General features: G+C 51.1%; 1 protein-coding gene across 2 annotated transcripts in view; it reads right to left on the bottom strand.

Annotated features, from left to right (window-relative positions):
* The window catches only part of VAV2 (vav guanine nucleotide exchange factor 2), a 110219-nt gene that overhangs the window by 25192 nt on the left and 68620 nt on the right, over positions 1-16407 (bottom strand). For both annotated transcript variants that reach the window (XM_050981152.1, XM_030230146.2), the window contains exons 4-5: positions 9161-9229; positions 1216-1318 (exon numbers count right to left, since the gene is read on the bottom strand). In XM_050981152.1, coding sequence (XP_050837109.1) covers positions 1216-1318; positions 9161-9229 — 172 coding nt within the window. The remainder of the gene's footprint in view (positions 1-1215; positions 1319-9160; positions 9230-16407) is intronic.

Genomic DNA, 16407 nt, shown 5'->3' with positions numbered 1-16407 from the left:
ACAGTGAAAAATTGCCAATTCCAGTGACCTTAATCCTGTATTACCTGGCTGCTGGAGCTTTCCCCCATTTTTCCCATTTAAGCAAGAAATTCCTACCAAAACCTTCCCCTGGGACAGTTCTTGGGCCAAGTGGCTTTTGCAACTGGGGTCAAAAACCACTGGAGCTGGGCTGCCTTCAGATCCAAGCACTTTGGCAGGATCATGGGGAATACTCTGGGCCCAACTCCCTGATCCAGAGGGGGTTTGGGTGTGCAGGGAGCTCCTCCAGCTGCAGCCAAGGTGTGAAGGGATGGAATGAGGGGTTTATGTTCTTGGAGGAACCAGAGCAGCCATGGATGCAGCCCTGCATTCCCAGCTTCAGCCCCTCTCAGTCCTGCTCCAGGGATTGAATTGATCACTGAACTTGTCCATTGATCCTGCTCTGTTCCAGGGAGGTGTGAGCTAGGGGAGAGTAATTAGTGTCTGAACAAAGCCTGGGGGAGGCAGATATTGGAGGGGGGGGAGAAAATTTGGAAGGTCACACTCTGGGACATAAGTAGGGAGGTGGCTGTGGGCACCTTGGGGAGGTGCAAGGGTCACCAACACCTCCTTGGCTCATCCATGGAGTGTGATATTTGCTCCAGAGCCCTTGGAGATATCACAGGTCACTCCATGATGTCCATGCCTCACACTCAGGCTTCTCCATCAGCAAAAGCTTGTTAGCAGTGACAAACGGGGACAGCTACTTGTGCCTAATGCCACATGGGTCCCTGCTGCCCCAGAAAGCTCCACTGTAAATATCTTCCTGCTCCAGGAAGGAGCAGCAGGCACAGACAGCTGCTGGATCCCTGACACACAGATCTGTCACCCTGAACTAAAAATACCAGTGGCACCTCTGGCTGACGGAGCAGGCGGAGCCTCCCTGGTAAGGCTGGAGTGACACAGCCTCAGCAGCAGCAAAATCCTATTTTTAGCTTATCTTTTAGGGCTTATTAGGTCTCCCTTTCCCTTTCTCCTCCCCAACTCCTGCAGATGACAGGCTGGGCTGGGAAACTCCTCAGAGAACCCCTGTGGGCTGGTGCCATCCCAGCTGCTGCTCAGTTTGGAGGAGCGACTCCGAGCAATTCCCTTCCCTGCAGCATCACCTGCCAGTGGCAGGGAGTTATTTCCTTCCTGGAACCCTCTCCCTCCCCCTCCCACCAAGGTGTAGCTGTGAAAACACAGCTGGGTTGTTACCATGGGCTGCTGAACCTCCACTCTGATGATATCCTCGTAGATATCATCGCCCTCATCCTCGCAGGGGACGCAGTCGTAGATGTCCTCCCCCAGGTCGTGTTCGCTGCAAGGAGAAGGAGAAGGAGTCAGGGATAACACCCAGGGCATGTTCACTGGCACTTCATCAGCACCGAGGAGGGAGGAGAATCCCAGTAAGAAACTCCTGTGGGAATTCAGCCCCTGCTCTCTGTTTTCCCCAGGTCAGTGCCTGCTGCACGTTTCTTTCCGCTGGCTGGAAAAGGCAGAACGCTGCTCGACACGAGCAGGGATTACAGCCAAGAATGGCTCTGTGCCCTGTGCCAGGCTCTGTGCCCTGTGCCAGGCTCTGTGCCCATGATGCCCACAGCACCACGGGCTGCCAGCTCTGCCCCTGCAGAGCTTTTGCTCAGCACTAATGGGCCCAGCTGAGGTGGCTCTGCCAGCCAACTGCCCAGAGGGACCATCTGAGCCACCAGAGCCACCAGTTCCAGCTCCACCTGCCCCAAAGGTGCCCACAACCTCCCCTTCAGCTCCTCTTCAGGACCAGGAGCAGCTCTTGCCTCAGTGACTTTGTGTCATGCTCAGAGAATTCACTCTAAGGTTGGATTTTGGTCTGCTTAAGGCTCTGCATTTGCTTTGATCTGATTTTGCTTTTCCTCACTGAAACGTTTCCTTTGTGCCACAAAACCATCCCAGTCCCCCAGGCAGGGGTGCAAAGTGCTGTAGGAGCCCAGATCCACTCCAAGCAGGAGCAGATATTAAACAATCAATGCCTCTGAGCAGTAGGAGAAGCATCCCAGTCCAGATGAGCCAACCCTGGGCTGGGCAGGACCCACAGCAACGCCAGGACCCAGCCCTGGGCATTCTATCCAGGTTTAAATGCTCTGCATCCCGGTATCTGAGTGATGCACCAACCCCACAAAGCCCTGCCCTGATGGGGAACTGGGTGATTTTTAATCCAGCATTTGCCAGAGGAGTAGGAGGCTCTCCTGAGCACCATAAAATAATCTCAGCTCAGCTCGGTGGGCAGAGGCCAATAACAACATTTACAGCAGGGAGAAATTAAGCAGCAAAACGTCACATTTTGAGGACCAGCCCCACCTCTTTGGAGCTGGCCCTGCATTCCCAGCCTTCAAAGGCATCCCAGAGCTGTAGAGCCCAGTTGGTGCTAAAGGTGATGGTGTTCAGTAATTAATTATCATCTGAGCCTCCACACCCCTCCCAAGGGCTCCTCAGCCTCAGAATACTTTTGAAAATTCAGCCCATATTAAATACCAATTAACAATAATAATTCCAGTGCTTAGATCTACAGGTGCTGGCTGCTAACAGCTCCCACTGAAGTCAATCCCACAGGATCAGGACAGTGTGAAATGCTGGAATATCAAACAGCATTCGCATATTTTACGAGCTGTGCCTTTCAACAGGGGTCTTAATTACACACAAATAAATTTAGGTGTAAAGCTGTGCTCCAAGTGTGACACTCAACATCTCTCTATTACATATCAGGGAGCAGCAGAGCACATCTGCCTGCAAAACCAGGCTGCTTAAACACGACCCTTTCTATTTATACAACCAGATTTATTCAATAAAAGTTTGGGGATTTTAAATAAATACACTGGCATGATGTATCCATCCCATTCTTCCCGGGTGATGCATTGCAGCTGCTGCAATAATGCCCACTAATAGCTGGTGATCCATCTTCCCCCTCCCAGGCATCACTGTTATTATCTGCACCAATATTTATATTCTCAGCTCTGCTCCTCACCCAGAGCCAGTCACTCCCAGCTCCTGATGAATCTCCCTGCCCACACCTCTCGGCTTGCTGGCTGCCTCTCCATACATCATTTCCATGGCTGGAGGGATTTTGGGAGTGTGTGGTTGGGTTAATGGCATGGGCAGGAGCCCAGCTGGGTGTGGAAATGATGTCTTGGGAAGGCTGAGATAGAACAGAGGCTGGGCAGAGTTACAGAATAAAGCAGGGGTTTATTCCAAGGATTTCCTCCATGGATGCACCTTGGGCAGCAGCAGAGCCCAGCCGGGGCTGCACCCAAGATGAACCAAAATGGTCCCAAAATGCACAGCCGGGCACGGGGTCTCTCCCTGGGATCAGCTCTGCTCCATTCCCACCTTGCAGTTCATTGTCCCAGCCCAGCTTTAGCCCAGCCAGTCCCAGCCTTGTTTTTCTCTCTCCAGCCCACGGGGTTTGTGCTCCTGGGCTGAGATTTGGCTCATTTGTCCTTGGTGCCCAGCTGGAGCAGGAATTGTTTTGTCTCCCTGCTCTGTGCACAGAGCTCACCATCCCATAATATGAAGCTCAGAACTACACACCAAAGCAGCACAGAATCTGAAAAATAGAAAAGCTAAACCTGAGGCATTGTTTCCTCCTAAGGCATCCACACAAGCAGGAGAGGACTAGGGCAATACTGCTGCTGAAGCAGAGCCTGCTTGGAGTGAGGGATGAACATCCCCGTCCCTGGAGAGCCTGGGAACTGCTTTGGGACACATGCAGAGGGATTGGGATGATTTTAGCCAGTGGAAACCTCAGGACACACCGAATTCAGGCAATAAATTCAGCATCCCAGGCGTGTCAGGGCAGATGGAACAACTTGAGCAAGGAAAGCCAGATCACCTCACTGCTCACAAAGAAAAGCAATTTACTCCTTCAATAAAAGCAGCAGAGTCTGTGAGTTACCCGTGGGTATCAGAGCCTGTGATCTACTGCCTGGATTAGAAGATTCACTGACAGCTTTGGGGTTAGGAAAGGGATTTCAGCCACCCTTCAGAGGGAGCACCAGTGTTTACAATTACTGTTATTAGGATGGACGCAACCAGCTTTGGGCTGGCAGCCTCTTGCAGAGCCAGAAAAGCTGATAATGAATAAAGCTTTTCAAATCTAAGGCAATTTCAGGCTAAAACAATGCTTTTGGCTGAGCTCTGCCTCACTGGCAGTGCCTGCTGGGCACTAACACCCACCCAGCCAGGCAGCAGCTATGCCAAGGAGCAGCTCCCAGAACTGAGGGACTGGTGCCAGGATGCTGCCTTGGAGTGAAGGAAAGGACAAATCTATAAAATCACAGATTGTTTGGGGCTGGAAGGGACTGTGGGCACAAAGAGTTTGTGATCAACGAGTGTGCCCCAATAAATGACATGCAGCAGGTTCTCCACGCTGAAGGAACCCTGAGCTCATCTCTGCAGTGACACTGGGGAAGCTCTGAGGGATTTCAGGGCCACTGAAGAGCCTCTCCAGCCATAAAAGCTGCTGTGGGAAGTTGATGAGTTTGTACCAGCCTCAAGAATTCAAGGACAAACCCTCATGACAAAGCCACCACAGCAAAACTCTGTCCAAACCACACTGAGGAAAGAGCCAGAACCACCAAGAACAGCAAAAGAAAGAGCAGTAGGGGACAGAAGGAGCTAAAATAAAACAACCAAGAGACAACCCCAAATTTCCAGTCCTGTGACCAGGGTTAAGAGCCAGAAGATCTCAGAGCCACCAGAGGTCCAGGCTGGGAGATTTGCAGGGTCTCTGAGGCAGCTGCCCAGCAGCTGTCAGGCTCCAGCCCATCCCAATCCCCACTTTCTCATCCTCACTCAGCCCTCACAGCTATAAATACACAGTTCCTCCAACCAACCCCCTCATTCAGGGGTTCCTCCAGCCATTCTGTCAGAGAGGACAAGCAGAACCCTAAATCTGCAGCACATCTGGCAGGTTCAGGTTTCAGGGTGAGGGAGTGCAAGATGTGCAGCTGGAGGAGTCGAGATCTTGCAGGGTTTTAATTACTCAGACTGCACTTGGATGGAGACACTCATCTGGAAACAGCAGAAGCCTTTCCCCATCTATTCTGCTTGGGTCTTACAGTCCCCATTCCAAGTGGAATTTCTTAGGCTCTGAGCCTAAGAAAAGTGACCAATATGATCCTAGAAGTGGCACAAGCAGGACGTGTAAAGATCAATAGGAGTGACACACAAGGGACAGACACATTTACAGGCACTCTGGCTCAAGTGCCCTGCACCACAGAGCCATTTATTTGAGGGGCTGCTGTGCCTGCTTTGTCCAACATAAAAATAATGGGAAAAGTGGCAGCTCACTTATCATCTCACCTTGGCTCCTGTGCTCGTTACTTTTTCTAATGCATTTGAGAAATTCTGCTGGTCACAGCACAATTTTGGAAGATGTGAGGGGGGCAATGCTGGTGACAGTAGTGGGAGAAGCAGGAGAAGCTTGAGCAAGAAGAGGCATCACTTGAGAAACTGTGGCCCAGCAGATCTCCTTCTCCCCTTCTCCAGGATGGAAAGGTTGGGAATACACAATTATCCCAATAAATTTATTGGGGATAAATTCCCAGGGAGCTGCAGCTCAAAACAAGAGCAGGGGACATCAACATCAACCTGTGGGACAAAGCTCTCCAGGGGTGGGTTTTGGTGGTGACCTGCTTTGCCTAAAACACTTATTTGGTCCTTTATGCAACACTACAACCCCTCTCCTCACAACAAATTACCTTCAGAAGAGAAAACAAAGGTAAAATTTATGCAAATTAAATATTTCGCATCAAACCATTCACAGAACTTCTGCCTGACTCTTGGATTCTTCAAGCAGCCAACAAAGAACCCAAAATCTGCCCTGTGTCATCTACCTAATTGTGCCACTGCATAGGAGAAGGTTCATCATAAAGAAGGCTCTGGGACTGTAAAGAGGGCCAGGATTAATCACTGCCATAAATTTAACGAGACAAAATAACTGGAGAGAGCTCAAGTGGCAGAGGAGAAAATTCAGGTGAAATGTTAAGTATAACTCTGAGGTAGCAGGATGGTTTGGAGCAGCTGAAAGAGCCATCCAGGGGGATGGAAAAGCAGTTGGCAGGGCAGTAAGGTGGATAATTGCCTCTGACATCAGCTCCCAGCAGCCACAGCCATGTGGGAAGCAGCAGCTCCCCTCCCCAGGGATCTGCAGGAGCATCCTCAGGACAAGGGTCACTGACAATCCCTGATCTGGGGGCACAGCCTCCAGGGGATGAACCCACAGGCTGCTGCTGCTGCTGCAAAACCCAGCTCATTTCATGGACAAACTCCCCCCAAATGGCTGCTCCAGGGTCTGGCATGGGGCTGGCTGGAATAAATCAGGCAGCAGAGGCCAATTGTCCCTTTCCAGCTCCTCACAGCATCGATCAGGCAGCTCCTGCCATCTGCCCAGGCTGCCTGCAAGCTGCCATCTGGCCCAGGGCACAGCAAACTGAGGGGCCAGAGGGCTGGAAACACGGAATTTGAGAACTTCCCAGCTCCCCTGATAGCCTTTTAGCTTCCCTTCCCCTTCCCATCACCAATTGTTATGGGTTTTTTTTTTAACTAAATAGCTGTTTCCAGGCAATTTATGTGCCTTGATCTGCTGGCTGGGGATCTGTCTAGAGCTGGGATTAATCCCTGCACCACCCCAAAGGTGAAAGCACAATGGGGTCACCAAGGCTTGAACGTCCTTTAAACACAGCAGAACCCCATGATTTCACACACAGCTTGTTCCTGCACCCCTGTCCAGCCCTGGTTTTTGTCCCACAGGATGAAGGGTCTCACTCTTCAGAGCATCATGGGGACAAGAGGGACAAAGCCTGGTTCCTTCTGCTCCCCAAATCAGCACCTCCGCCACAAATATGTTCATATTCTAAAGGCTCTGCAGCACAGGAATTCAAAACCTCAACCTGGGGACACCAAACTACTCCACTCAAGTTGAAATGAAGCATTCTGACACTTGAAAAAAAAACAAAAAAACACCCAACTCATTTACCAGACCCCAAAATCTCCCGTTAGAACCAACTCAGAGTTTATCCTGAGCTTTTCCTCCAAAGAGAGCTCCCTTTGGGGGATTCTCCTCTCCCAGGGTGAGCTGGTGGCACAGAGCCCACCAGGGTTGTCCCTCCTCACCCAGCCCTGTCCCTCTGAGGCCTGTGGGGACAGCAGTGTCACCCTGAGGTGACAAATCCCCACTGGATTTACAGGCAGGGCTGGAGCAGCTCCCTGCACACACACCGGGTCATTTCCCTGCCTGCTATGGAAATCGCTTCCTGACCTCCAAAAAAAGCATTTTGGCTGCAGCCATCAAGGCTGCTGGACCATCAGGAGAGGGGCTGGATGGACGGAACCCCTGCCAGCAGGGAATGCTGCCCTTGTGGAGCTGTGTGGAGAGGGCGGGAGCTGAGCAATGGCTTCCTCATGAGGGCCGCAGGCTGCGGGGCCTGGGCACAGCTCTGGGACTGGAGCATTTCCAGCCAGAATTCCCTGCCCCAGGGAGAAAGGGCACTCTGCTGCAGGCTGCAGGAGCAGCAGAACTCAGGTTGAGGGGTTCTTGGGGAGTTTTTGGGGTTTTTCCAGCTGTGGGTGGATTCTGACACCGTTTTGTAGGCTGTGTTTCCACACACGGGGAGGGCAGGCCTGCGTGAGGGAATTTGTGCAACCCCTGCTCATTTCAACATGCCTCTCCTCCACAAGTCCTAAATAAGATGTTAAAAGAGGATTTTGCAGAGAATGGGAAAACAGGGAAAGTGAAATTTAGAGATCTGGGACAGAACAGGGAAATCAGTGGGAATAAACCTCCAATTATCTGATGGGCATCACAGTTGGAACAGTGTGGGAAGTTTCCACCTGGACACCTTGTCCCCAGCAGACTGGGATAAGGGAACCAGTCTGGGAACCCACTTCCAGCACCAAATAACCAGTAAAGCTGGGAACCCACTTCCAGCACCAAATACCCAAGGGCAGCACCCCAAACCCACTCTCCTTTCCAGGCCAGCACTGCCATCCCCACCAGCTCCTGTGAGAGTCCCCACACAAACCTCTCTCCAATTAAAAGCACATCTCTGTGTGAGAAACAGGAATTTTAAACCCCAATATTAAAGGGATTTTGAGAACTTTTGGAGAGGGGGCACAAAAAAATGCTATTCTTGAAAGGATCCCTTTCTTAGTTAGAATTTTATTAAACTGCAGCTGCTGGGAGCCAACAGCAAGCAGGGAATTCCAGGGCACTCCATTCCCTCTGCTGGTAATTTATGATTTACTTTTGTAATAACTGAAGCCATAAGGAACTCATTGGATTAAGGAGTCTTATTATTTATGTTGTGGAACAATAATATTTAACTGCATAAAGCCACACATCCACCCATGCACTCCATCCCTCCATATGTAGCAGGCTGCACTTCATAAGCAAAACCCTGGCTTGATGGGAATGCTGCCATCGAATTCCAATAGTGCCTGCACTTCACCGTGCGTGCTGCAGTTCAAGGTTGATTTTAAAAGCCTGTTACATCACCACCACAGGCAGAAAAACCAGATAAACACAGGCAGAGACAGCAGCAGCATCACCCCACGTCCCACCAAGGACAAGCAGGATGGGTGCCATGGCAGGACGTGGCTGCCACAGCCCTGCAAGTGTCCAAGGCCAGCCTGGATGGGGCTTGGAGCCACGTGGCAGAGGGAGAAGTGTCCCTGCCCTTTGCAAAGGGGTGGAATGAAATGGTCTTCAAGGTCCTTTTCAACCCAAACTATTCTCTGATTGCCTCAGGGCCAAAATCACACATGGGGGTGCAGCACCCAAAAAATGCCATGGGGGGAAATCAGGACCTCACTCCCAGAGCTGGCTTGGATCACCTCAGAGGATGAAGGGTTTTGGGATTTAGGAGGAGTTGGGGATCCCCTGGGCTTGGCCCCTTTCACCCCCCACCAAGCCACTCATCAACTCAACCTGATTAAAAGTGACATCTCCCAGGGCTTCCCACCAGAAAAAGATGGACTTTTGTCAGAGCACAAAAATCTCCTGGCCAAAGGATCAAAGCAGCCATGCTGGCTCTCCCAGCCCTGCTGTCAAACTTTATCTGCCTTTGCTGGAAAACCCACAGGAACTTTTCCCTCAGCCCTCCCAGGAGAAGAAGGTGAGGCCACTCACTCTGCCAGCTCCTCCAAGCTCCGGTACACGTCATCGTCATTCTCCGTGGTCTCCTCCGAAGGGAAGGGCCTGGGAAGGGAAGGAATGACAGGGTTATATTTTATATTGGTGCCTCACCCCTCACAGCAGAGCTCCTGAACTCAGCCCAGCCCTGAGCATCCTGCTGAGCAGCACAAAATATTCACTGCAAAGCCGTTTTTGTCCCAGAGTGACGCCAGCCCTGCTGCTTCCCCAGGGCACAGCTGGCAGGGCAGGGCAGGGATGCAGGTGGGGAGGCTGGCTGGGCACACAGGGCACACTTGGGCACCAAAATGAGCAGCTGCACGGTCTGACAGCACAGCACCTCAGAGCCCCCATGGCTGAGCCCTTCCTGCTGAGCTGGTGCCACACAAACAACTCAGGGATCTTCATTCCAGCCTGGTGTTGGATTTGTTGGGATGGAGAAACACCTTCTCCTCCAGCCTTTCCACCTGTGAGCTCCTCCCCTGCTCAGCCAGGCTCTGCACTGCTTCCCTGCAAGCATCTCCCAGCAATCCCAGGGGGATGACTGAGTCCTTATGAACCCTGGGCTTCCTCATCTTAACAACTTTGTGACAGCTGAAAAAAGTTAAACCCCTGGAGATGAGGGAAAGGACACCAAAAGGGCAGAAAGAAAGGAGGGGAGAAAGCAGATTAAAGGAGTGAGGGAGGGAGTGGGGGGAACACAAGAATTCCTTGGCTCGTTCTGAAGCAATAACCAAATAATGTATGAGGGAGATGAAAAATACTGTTTTAATTAAACCCCACGTATTATTGCTGGCACAGGGCCAGGCTGGGCTGTGGCTGCTGGGGCTGGAGCATCCCCATGGGCACAGCCAGGGACAGCACAGGGACACAGAGGGGTGGCAGCAGGACAGCCCTGCCCATCCCAGGCAGGTGGGGCTCTCCAGGTGAACCACGGGGATGGGACACTGTGGAGGAGCAAAGCTGGCCACACCTGAACCTCTAACTGCCCTCAGGAGCAATTCCCTCCTCTCCCCTCCCTGCCCATGATAGATTGCCTCTCCTGAAAGATTTAATACATGGCCTGGTTAGCCCCTGAATCTGCTATTTCTGGATGCTTTCACTGGCATTAATTTGCTTTCTCTTCCTTGCTACACCTCAGCCTTCCTTAGGTGAGCAGCTCCACACCAAGCAGTTTGAAACAGAGCTGAGACCTGCAGCCAGCTCCATTAAAACCCTGACCAGGAGGGGAAAGAGCTGTGTTGAGCCCAACCATGGAGCAGGACAATTCCAAAAAGAAATCCACCACAAGGCACGACCTCCCTTCCTTTACGTGCATTTTCTGCTCTTATTCTCTGAGTGTTTCCTTCCCCACACCAGAGAGAAAAGAGTAAAAGAGCCATAAAAAATATTGAAGTCACATGGACACATCTCCAGCCATAAATCTGGGCTTGAGGTGTAATTGGCTCCTGTGATACAGCCCCCCATGTAAGACAAGGAGGGAGAAAATTGTTTCCTAATCAGAGTTTCATGGGGATGCAGCTCCCCTGGCCCTCCCAGCTTCACCTTGAGTGCTGAAGGCCCAGAGTGAAAGTCAGGGCAGGGGAGGAATTAATAACCTGTGTCCCTGCAGTGGCAGCTAATGGCTAAATAAGGACTCAGAGAATGCAATTAGAGGGAGAAGTCACACCAAGGTGAGGATTACTAAATGGACCATCCAAAATCTGGAGGTGAAGGGCAGCTTCTGGGACAAAGCCTTGGGTTTTTCCTTTCTTCAACCCTTGCTCTTCCCCAGGAGCTCTAAGTGCAACAACACAATTTAATTCAGCTCTACCAACAGCCACTATTTGAAATATCTCCCTAATTTTGACTTAAGCTCCCTTACACATCCATTTCAGTTCTTTTTTTGGCCCTGAACACACCTGAGCTGGCTGCAAAATCAGAGTTGATGTGGTAGGGACAGAGTAGGTGAGAGGAACTCTGCTCTCACTCCCACCCCAGATCCCCATCAAGGCAACACCCAGAACAGCCAGCTGGGAGATCTTTCAAGGCAGTGTTTCTCACCAGCACAGGGTTTCACTGAGAACCTTCCCACAGATGCTGCCCTTGGCCCCAGCCATGCAGGGAGCACCATCTCCATCCAGGTGGGTGAAGGTGCTGCCCCCTCCTCAGCCAGGAGCTCCCCAACAGCAAACACTTGGTTTGGGACCAATCTCTGGGCTGTCTTTTTTGGTAAAATGAGTAAAAGTGTTGTCAGTCAGAAGATCTAAAAGCTCTGGATTCCCTGGGAAATTGTCAAAGAGCTCGAGGCACATTGCAACTCCTTATGTGGGAGCACAGGGGAGCTGGGAATGCCCAACAGCAAGGAGTACTTTGAGTCCACTGGAACCCAACAGGTCTGCAGAGACCCCAGCTTATTAAAATTCATTTGGAAACATCTCTTATTTCATATCTTTAGCTAAGCACCAGCTCTTTTTCCTCCACCACCACCTGCTGAGCCATTCATCCTCCCAGCCCGTGCCAGGGCTGCTGAGAGCCCCACCCTGCTCAGATGAAAAGCAAAAGCCCCCAGTGGCATCAAACAGAGCTGGACCAGGCTCTTAGGAGATAACAAAGCTTCCAAAGTCGGCTCCTGCACAGACAGACCCCCCAGCAGTGCACAGCACCACTTCCAGAGATCAAAGGAGGGAAGTGGGATGGATGTGATGGGTTGGTTTAGGGCTGGAAAGGGAAGGAAAGAGCAAGCAATTTGCTCCTCTGGAGGGCAGGACTTACAGCACACGCTGATGCCAAGCACCCCCTTAATCTTACAGAACATTTTTTGGTCATTTCTGGATCTCCCAGAGCTCCCTGCAAATGGGACACAGGCAGAGCCAGCCACAGCACATCACCCACAGGGACAATTAATTAATATTTCACGAGGCACCTCATGCAAAAAAACCCTCCTTTGGTCTCAGGTTGCCCCATGATCCCTCCCACACCACATCCTCACCGTCCACCCCTGCCCAGGGAACCTCTCAGCACTGCCTGGCTGCTCTTTGCTCTGAATTATTTAACGGGAAGAGCCAGGTAGGCTGCAATTCCAACAGCAATAAACAGGGGGGTTTATTTATTTATGAGCATATTTCAGCATCTGGGCTGCCTTGTCCTAGCAATAAAGCCAGCTCTTCACCTCTGCAGAGGGGCAGGGATGAGGCAGCTTCAGTCTGATCATTTTGTACAGCAGCACCTTGGTCTCATAAAATAAATCTACATGGGACAGAGCAAGGAGGGCCCAGCGTGGTTTATTTACCATTTTTCCACTCTCCACTCTGATTTCTTGGGGTCAAACACCAGCCCTGGGAACAGCAAGCCTGGTGAGAAGCAGAGAGGGAGGAAATGTCCCCCTCAGGGCACTCCATCCCAAGGAGCTGCTCCCACCTGAGGCTGCTCTCAGTGGAGATGGTTTGTCAGGCAGATCTGCAAGGAAGTTTTCCACCTTGTAAAGGAGGTGATTTATCCCTTCCTGGAGGGGGATTCCACCCTCCCAGCACCAGCAGGATAATCTGCCCCTGTTTTCCTGAGTCCAGGGATAACACTGGAGTGTTTTAAAGAGCAGGTGGAGTGTGTGACACCCGGGAAACCTGAGCTGCTCCCATCTGCTGTCCCTTCTGCGAGGCATTTCTCCACTAATGGCAAGGACCAGAGCCTCAAGCTGGTGCAAAGGAGCTCCTGCAGCTCTGCTGGGATGGACAGGGCTGTGCTGAATCCTCCAGGCAGAAAAATATTGCCATGGTGTGGAGTCTATAGTGTGAAATTGCACCCTGCAGGACTTCCAGCTCCCCTGGCTGGGTGTACAGATCCCCTGACATCCCTGCTCTGGAGGGAATGCACAGAAATCCCACAGGACACTGACTGCATCATTTTAAGCTTCAGGCTGTGTTCCCATGGGGGTTTGGGAGTGAGATTCTCAGCCCCACACTTCCAGAAAATCCTTCTGTCCCACTGCTGAGGTTTAATCCCAAAATGTCAGACTTTGGCTGTTCCCAGCACATCATTTTGGTACCTCCAACCTTCCTCTTTTCTTTTTTCCTCCTCTTTTTCTCCAGGAGGACGAGGCAGTGGGGATCACCCCATTCCTGTGACTGTGTCTCCTGTCAGTTCTGGCTCCCTGAGCACTCCTGGAGCTGCCCAAAGAAAATCAGGGATCCTTCCAAGACTTTTCCACACCACTGAAAATGCCTCCCTCACTTCCTTGATGGAATTGGGCAGAATTAAAGCAGCATTAATTTACCAAGAGGTGGCTGGGAGCTGAGCAGGCACCAGCAAAGAGGTGACCTGGAGCTGCCCCTCCAAGGTTTGGTTCCCACCTGTGAAACAGGAGCAGCACCAGGCAATGATCCTGGCCAAGTGCTGCGAGGTAAAACCACCCTATTAATGCCCCCAAAATCCATTTCTATAAAGCAGAGTAGAATCAATTCTCCCTGTGCAGAACAAGACCCATCAGAGCATAGCAAAAGCTGCTGAATTTAATTAAAATCACACTTTTCTGTTACATTACTCATCTCTGGAAAGAAGCACCTCACGGGGAGCCAAATTTTAGACACATCCTCTGAAAAATTACAGTTTGCTTTTATTTGTGGTCTGGAACTTGCAGAAATTCTTGCAAGATGAATTCTGATGGAAATTCAGCAGGGAAAGAGCGAGTTACATCACCAGCTAACACAAAGATGATGATGATGATGATTTTGCAGGAGAACACTCAGTGCAGTATCAGCACCCAAGGGTGAGCTGCAGGCCCTGCTTTATCCTCAGCTCCAATCTGAACTGAGCATTTCTGGAGATGAGAAGACAAGAAAATAACAGCTCGTAGAATTCTATGTTTCGACACATTATCACGTTTTTAAAAACCCCTCGTGTACCAATGCCTCACTGAAGCAAGAGAGATGATTTTCTCCTCACTTCAGCTCCACACTGATGAGAACAGATGGATAAAATCAAAAGGGGAATCCAGAAATGTCTTTCTTGAAATGAAAGAAATAAAAAAGAGCCAAACCCTGTGGGGTAGCAGCACAACCAACCACTAGGGAATGACTGCCCCCCACCCAACCACATCCACTGCCTCACACTGGAACACACCTGGTGGAAACACAAATCCTGCAAGCCCCATTTTTAACTTGCAGCAAAGTAGCACAAGGAGATCTTACAGCACTCTGAGTTTTTCTGCTGTACCACCCAATGAAACATGTGCCAACAGAAAGAAATAATTACCAAAATGGACCTTTCTGCCTGATTCCAGCACCAGCACATCCCAGCCTAGAGGGGCCCAACTGTGCAGCACAAACCAGCTCCAAACAGCCCATCCTGAGGGCCACCAGGAACCCCCTCCCCAGGGAGCTGCAGAGAGACCTGGGCTGTCCCAGAGCACCCAAGGGCCCCTCTCCAGGCACAGTCCATGGCAGTGACCCCATCCCCCAGTGCTGGGAACCTCCCAGGTCCCCTATTTCACAGCCTGCAGCCCTTCCCCATCCTTGGAGCATCCTCAGGGGACAGAGGTGCTGGAAAGGTCCCACAGGGTGGACAGTGACACAGGAGGAGGCTGAGGGAAGCAGCAGTGACACAGCAGGTGCCCCCAAAGCCCAGCAAGCCCCACCTGAGCCCAGCTCATCAGAGCTGTGCTCATTAAGCAAAGCTGCTGCTGGGGAGGGGACAGAGAAGCTGCCTTTGCTTTGTGAGCAGATGCTTGTGGGGTGACCTCAGCATCCCCCCAGCCTACAAAGCAGCCGTGCAGGAAAACATGTCAGGGATATTTTTTTCAGGCTCTCTGTGAGGATATAAACTTGCCAAAAAAAAAAAGAAAAATCTGTTAATGTTGTTTTTTGTTTTTGGTTTTTTTTTTTTTTTAAGTGGGAAAGGAGCTGCTTTTCAGCCAAGAATTCTGCTTATCAACAAATGGAGGAGCTTTGTGGTGACTCCTAAAGGTTTGGTGGTGTCACAAGGAACAACCTCCACGTGACCTCCTGCTTGTGGGGTTTGTGCTGAGTCTGAGTTTGTTCCAAAACTGGTCCCAGTTCCAGGAGAGCTCTGCAAAACCAGCAGCTGTACCCATTTCCAGACACAGATCCTCCCACAGCCTTCTCCATCCATTTTATAGCAACACTTCAAGTGTGTACAAGGAAAACACAACGGCAGTAAAAGAATAATGGGCAGAGTGCAATTCCAGAGAGCCCTTGGCAGGGAATAAAACAATCCTTGTAAAACCAACCTTCAGGAGAAGAGGAGCCCTCACAACCTCCTCACCAGGAGACACTTGAGGACTTAATTGTTAGTGCCTTTAATTGCTTGCTATTTTCACACCCAGCTGGATCCTCCTCCCATCCCCAGGGGCAGGGGGAGCAGAGACCAAATCTGATCTGCGGGAAGCCTGGGCACGCTGGAGAATCCTTGCAAAGGCCATAAAAGATTTTCCCTGTCTCCCTTCTCTCCTTCAGGACAGTGAGGGGAACATCCTGATCAGCTCCAGCTCATGCCACCACATCTTCTGCAAGATGTGGGGCTTGATGGGGGGATTGCTGCCTCAGGTTTAGCTTTTCTATTTTTCAGATGCTGTGCTGCTTTGGTGTGTAATTCTGAGCTTCAGATTAGGGGATGGTGAGCTCTGTGCACAGAGCAGGGAGACAAAACAATTCTTGCTCCAGCTGGGGACCAAGGACAAATGATCCAAATCTCAGCCCAGGAGCACAAACCCCGTGGGCTGGAGAGAGAAAAACAAGGGTGGGACTGCCTGGGCTAAAGCTGGGCTGGGACAATGAACTGCAAGGTGGGAATGGAGCAGAGCTGATCCCAGGGAGAGACCCCGTGCCCGGCTGTGCATTTTGGGGCCATTTTGGGTCATCCTGGGTTCATTTTGGGACCATGTTGGTTCATCTTGGGTGCAGCCCTGGCTGGGCTCTGGTGCTGCCCAAGGTGGATCCATTGAGGCCTTTTAATAAATCCCTGCTTTATTCTTTAGCTCCATCTAGTCTCTGTTCTGGGCCAGCCTTCCCAAGGATCAGGATTTACTCAGGATCAGGATCACAAAGCCCTTTTTACAGGGTGACCCCCACTGCAAGCAGAGGGGTCACCCCACACCAAAGTGGGGCTCAGTCAGGTGGGGAAATGGATTCAAGTCACAAAACCTGGACAAAACTCCAGGTTTCATTCTGATCTGGTGGCTGAATGACCAAGGAGGTTCCTGATCACCCAGTGGCACACACTGGCACCTCAGACACCCAGGCTGGGCAAGG

The sequence above is a fragment of the Serinus canaria genome, chromosome 17 (genome assembly GCF_022539315.1).
Source record: "Serinus canaria isolate serCan28SL12 chromosome 17, serCan2020, whole genome shotgun sequence".
NCBI classification, from domain to species: Eukaryota; Metazoa; Chordata; class Aves; order Passeriformes; family Fringillidae; genus Serinus; species Serinus canaria.
The sequence above is the reverse complement of the archived record's forward strand: the minus strand, read 5'-3'. Positions and strand labels throughout refer to the sequence as shown.